General features: G+C 56.4%; 1 protein-coding gene across 1 annotated transcript; it reads left to right on the top strand.

The window, feature by feature from the left end:
• Positions 1–12: 12 nt before the first annotated feature.
• On the top strand, positions 13–3241 carry LOC110391819 (PHD finger protein 7-like). The gene is made up of 9 exons (XM_021383767.1): positions 13–154; positions 470–561; positions 654–752; positions 1009–1133; positions 1325–1487; positions 1579–1685; positions 1894–2007; positions 2158–2276; positions 2428–3241. The coding sequence occupies exons 1-9, from the start codon at positions 112–114 to the stop codon at positions 3093–3095; spliced, it is 1530 nt and encodes a 509-aa protein (XP_021239442.1). The 5' UTR covers positions 13–111; the 3' UTR covers positions 3096–3241.
• Positions 3242–5789: the final 2548 nt, after the last annotated feature.

Genomic DNA, 5789 nt, shown 5'->3' with positions numbered 1-5789 from the left:
CTCACCCCCTCGTCCCGCTTCTCCCCTAGAGTTGGCACAGGAGCGTGCGCAGGAGAAAGCCCGGTGCTGCCGGGACAGGGACTCTGCGAGTGCTCACTGTCAACGCGTACCATGTCCGCAGGGATGCAGGAGGCCGCCGGCTCGAGGCAGCCAGGTGAGAGCCAAGCATCCCTGCGTGCAGCTCCCGGCCGCCGGGCAGAGGGGTGCTGGGGGTCTGCCTGCGGCGGAGAGGGCAGGCGGGGGCAGGCAGGGGCTCCCCAGCCGGCGCGGGCAGGGCCCCTCTGCTCCTGGGCCAGGGGGGCCGCGGTTGGGCTGTGGCTGCCTGCTGGCACCGCTGGGCCTGCAGTGCCCCTTCCCCTCCACGGCCTCCGGCCCTGCCCCTCAGCCGCCACAGAGCAGGCCCCTGGGACAGCCCTCGGGGGCACCTGGCCCTGCAAGGCGCTCACTGCTGTTGCTCTCTCCTCCCCAGCATGCGTGCTGTGCGGCCGAGCGGATAAGAACCGAGACATCTTGGGGAGGAAATACCAGATGCATGGGATCTGTTTCCATGGATTTTGTGTGGTGAGCTCCCTTGTGGCTCCTATCACCTTCCTCCAAGCAGTCGGGGGCACCCTTTCTGCCCTTACAAGGTCATGCCCTTTCCTCTTGTACAGGTATTTGCCAATAGTCTCTGTCAACATGCAGAAGATAACAGGACTTCAACTTTTAGCACACTAGACCTCATACGCACAGTCCAGCAGGCAGAGCAGACGGTGAGGACCTGACTGGAACAGGGAGCTTTGGGCCAGGAGAGGCTTGTTGAGCTTAGCCTGGTCCAAAGGAAGCAATCCTGGCCATTACAACCAGCTCCAGGAGAACGTCCTGCTCTTGCACGCGAGCCCTGTTCACTGGGCAGCTCTGCAGAGTGCCACCCAGCCGTGCCCGCATCCTGAGCCCTGCCCAGAGGTGCAGGGGCTGCTGCGTAGGCCATGAGCCTGCCGCTGATGGGGTCTGCTCTGCTCTTTCTAGATCTGCTTTGTTTGTGGCCAGAGGGGGGCCTCCATCACGTGCGCAGAGACAGGCTGCAACCGCAGCTTCCATCTCCCCTGCGCCTCACAGGGTGAATGTGTCACCCAGTACTTTGAGGAGTTCAGGTAAGGGCTGCCAGGCCTTGCTTGTGAGCCTCCAACCCCTGCTGTCAGCACCAGACAAAGTGAGGAATGCACCGTGACACCTCCCAGCAGCCTGCCAGAGCCAGAGCCAAGGCCTGGGGCTCCTTCCTCTTCCTCTGCCCTCCCTCCTCGCAGCACTTCTCACCTTGCGCACCCCTCCCATCTTCCCCCAGGTCCTTCTGCTGGGAGCACCGCCCGCAGCAGGCAGTGGAGGCAGTGCCAGCGCAGGACACGACCTGCATCATCTGCATGGACCCCGTGGGGGACAGCAGGTCGTTCAGCACCATGGTGTGCCCGTCCTGCCAAAGCGCCTGGTTCCACCGGGCCTGCATCCAAGTAGGAGCCCTCCCCTCGTCCTGTGGGCACGGCAGGCGCTCAGCAGCACCATGCCCCACTCATGCTCACGCTGCTTGTGTTTCTGCTGCAGGGACAGGCCCGGAGCGCAGGGATTTATTGCTTCCAGTGCCCCCTCTGCAGAGACAGGGACAGGCTTATACCAGGCTTGCTCATCCTGGGGATCCGAGTCCCAGACAGGTTGGTGTCCTTCAGCCAGCTATCAAGATTTGAGGGCACAAGAGCTGTGCCCTGGCAGGCCTAGCCCTTTGCAGCCATTAACATGGGCCTCAGCATCATTGGGAAGCTAGAACTGGGGATAGGGTGGAGGGGGAGGGATGCCATGGACTAGTTTTAGTGCTGGGGCATCTGGTGCTCATCTCATCTCATTTTCACCCTTCTCTGGCAGAAAACCAAGGTGGGAGACCAACAGTGCCTATGCATCCCTGGGAGTAAGGCACAGGCAGTGCGATGCCAGTGACTGCCATTACCCGCGTGGCAGGGAGGAGGCAGAAGAAGAGGGGTGAGTTACGTCAGCAGCCCTCTGGGGCACTGCGTGGGATCGCAGCCTCACCACAGGCGGGGGAGCATGGACGGAGCACCAGAGCTGTGCCGGGCACTCCCTGGCTCACATCACTTTGTCTTCATGGCCGCAACCCATTTGTTTCTCCAGACCCTGGGAGCTGCTCCTCTGCAGCTCCTGTGCTGCGCAAGGCACCCATCGGTGCTGCTCCGGCTTGAGTCAGAGCACAGCCACCTGGGAGTGCAATGGCTGCGCTGGAGAGGGCACCGGTAAGAGACAAACAGGCACATGCTGCTTAGCTGTGGCCAGGCAAGGCCTGGCAGCGGGTGCTCAAGTCCCTCTAGCTCAGGATGGATGGGAGTCTGTCCCACCCCGGGGACTGGAATTCCATCCCGCTCACCTTCCTGCCTCCCCTTACAGCCTCCAGCACTAACTGGGAGCTCGCTGGCTCCAGCACCACCAGCCAGCAGGGACTGGGGCCATCCCAAGGCTCTGTGGTGCCAGAGAGCAGCAGCTCCAGCACCACCAGCCAGGCACCATCGGGGACAGCTCACAGTTCCCGCGTGCCTGAGAGCAGCGGCCTGCCCAGCCAGCACAGGACAGACCAGAGGAGAAAACCCTCACGTTGGCACCGGGACGTGAATACCTGCAGTCAGCCCCGAGGACGCCGTGGGAGCTGCCGGAATGCTGCCCCGAGTGCCGAGAGCAACGCCCTGGACTTTGCCAGCCAGGGGACATCAGGGTCCTCCAGGCATTCCCCGGCACTTGGCTACAACCTCCGGTCCAGACAGGGAGAGCGGGCCCGGACACGAAGCCGCTCCCCGTTGCAGTGCCGGGCCCCAGATTCCCCGAGCCGGCCCAGAAGACGCCATGTGAGCCGGCACACACCAGCCCCGAGTGCTGAGAGCTGCACCCACAGCTACACCCGACAGGGAGCACCGGGGTCTTCCAGGGATTCCACAGCGGCTGATGGAAGCCGGTCCAGGCAGCCAGGGCGGGCCCGGTCTCAAAGCCGCTCGCCTCTTGAACGTGTTCAGGAGTCCCAGAGCCAGCCCCGAAGACGCCGCGGGAGCCCGTCCAGGCGGTGAGGGCCAGCCCAGGAGCGAAGCCGCTCCCGGGTCCCACGTCGGGCCCACAACATCAACAGCCGGCCCCAGTGATGCCGTGGGAGCAGCTTTGCGCAAGACCCACGTACTGGCTACAGTCCTCAGAATCTGCCACAATAAAGCTGGGAGTTCCTACATGCCACTGTCGGTTTTGTTCTTCTCTGCCTTTCCCAAGGCGGGCAGCTTCAGGGGCTGGAACCACGGGGATCTCTTCCCCCCAGCACCCAGCCCATTCCTTCCTCCCCGCAGCCCGGTTCAGGCTGAGCTGGGTTCTGGCCCCAACTCCAGCGGGGCACAACATTTCCAACGTGCAACATGGTAGAGACCAGGTTGGTGCGTGCAGCCTCGTTCTGGGGCTGTTTCTAGCATCTTGGGGATGCCGCTGCATTTGGGACATGTGGACTGCTGCTGGCTGTGGGGTGGGCCAGGACCTGGGCTTTCCTCCTGCATTTGGGCAGTGCCACAGATCTGCTGCCTCTACTCTTAAACGTGATGGCCACCCTATATTTACTTGGCCCCGCTGTCTTGAGAAATAGCCCACTGGTCTCTTCCTGGATTCATACTTGAGATCCATAATCTACAGCATCCTGCTGTGCCTAAGAAAGCTGACACTTCCCATCTTGACTTCAGCTCCGGTGTTTGACATACGGCTTCCTTGCGCTCACGCCCCAGGCTTCGGTATGCCTGAGTGACAGTAAAACCAACACAAAGCACAGACTGACAAGCTGTTGGTGCTTTACTTTTGGATACTCTGCATCCTGCACAGCTCGGAAAATTCAGGAGACTTGCTGTCAGTTGTGTTATTTCCTCCCTTGTCTCAGCACCTACAAGGAGTTCATCTACACATTGGCGCAGTGCAGCTTCCAGGTGTTTGTGCTGCCACCCCTCCGGTTCCTTAGCAAGCTGATTCCCAAATATGATTGGGCTCTTTTTAAAGCCCTGGGGGAGCACAGTCCAACACAACTGGTCCCTTCCTGGATCCAATGTGTTCTTCTAACACTCCCAGTGCAATGTGACATCTTTCATGCACATATAATTTAGAAGGCTTTTACAGATTGGGCACTCCTACAACAGGGGTAGACATCAGAGCTGCTCTCAGTTGAATAAAGGCTGTTTGGCATTCTGGGTTCCAGTCCAAAATTTCTCCTTCTCTTTTCACAGCTTCATATTCTGTGATCATCGATGGCTCCACACTTTGGTATCCATAATCTACAGCATCCTGCCGTATCTAAGAAAGCTCACCGTTCCCGTTTTGACTTTGGCTCTGCTATTTGATATACCACTCCCTTCCGGTCACCGCCCAGGCTTCAGTATCCTCGAGTGATGGTAAAACCTACAAAAATCACTGACTGACAAGCCACTGGTGCTTTCTTTCTGAATACACTGTATCTCGCTGAGCTCTCTACTGCTCTCTGAATGGAGCTTGTAGAGATGTTGGGGTCGGCCTCTCCTCCCAGCTAACAGAACAGGATGGGAGGTAATGTCCTTAGGTTGCTCCAGGGGACGTTCTGGTTGGACATTAGGACAAACTTAAGCAAAAGAGTGGTGGGCCCTGGCACAGGCTGCCCCGGGGAAGGCAACGATCTTGGTGAAGCAGCAAAAGTTTTTTGTTCATTATTGCAATAGCAGGCACGCTCCCCTTAGGTTGAAGGAGAAAACACGCATTTAATCCGCCAACCACTTCTCCTTATATGCCTTTTGCCTCATGGCAGGCAATTACTCTCCGGTTCCCCTACTGGCCAAGTACTCCAGGCTCACAATCTACGAAACACATTTGCAAATCCATTTTTCCATATGAGGTCTATCAGCAACCTATTGTTTTTGAGATCATTTTGTGCATTTCTATGGATACCGGAGGGCAATATTTCTTGAAGCTGTCATACCTATTTCATCTTCTACCAGGCTTTCCTTAGCCCGCTCTGTGTTTTGGTCTGGTCTCTCACTACTAACAACCGCCACGTTTAAGAAAGAAGGAACTCATATCAGGAAATAGCTAAAGGTTACTAAGACCCATTTCCTGATCTATGATACCTATTATGCTGTGCTAACAAGTATAAATTTAATTACACATTTACATTTATTTAGCAGCCTTTCCCTTTTCAAAGAACTTGCATATTCTTTTGCAAATGTTCATATTGCTCATGTTTGATCACTGTGGGCATTGCTCAAACCATCTGAATTAATTTCTTACCCTGCTCAGGACGTCCTAGCTTCCATTCTATTCTGCTCAGCATCCTTCTTGTGAAAAACAACCTATTCAGCCATTTTAACCTATGCAGCCATTTTGTAAGAAAGTTATAAGTTCAGTCAGGGCCTATATCTTGGTATTGGAAGTTTCTACTGCAAAAACACAATCTAACTCTCACACGTGGTAGGATGTCATCGTCCCACAGCAGGATCACAGCGGTGCCATGGTAGGATGACACCAACACTTGGCAGGATTACACTGTGGTACAGCGCAATGGTGGTGGAGTGAGGACCTCAAATATTGCAAGCATCAGTATCTGGAGGAACCATATGTACTACGTTAAAGATAAGGAAGAAAAACAAAGTCAAACTGAAGATGCCCTATGGGCCCTGTCAGGACATACTAGAGAAACAACATTTAGAGAGGAGGCAAACACCTAACTAAGCATGCTCCTGAAGACTGGGGTCAAAATTTTAGGAGCGATGAAG

Source organism: Numida meleagris, unplaced genomic scaffold (assembly GCF_002078875.1).
Source record: "Numida meleagris isolate 19003 breed g44 Domestic line unplaced genomic scaffold, NumMel1.0 unplaced_Scaffold527, whole genome shotgun sequence".
In the NCBI taxonomy this organism is placed as follows: domain Eukaryota; kingdom Metazoa; phylum Chordata; class Aves; order Galliformes; family Numididae; genus Numida; species Numida meleagris.
This window is presented reverse-complemented; position numbering and strand designations above follow the sequence as displayed.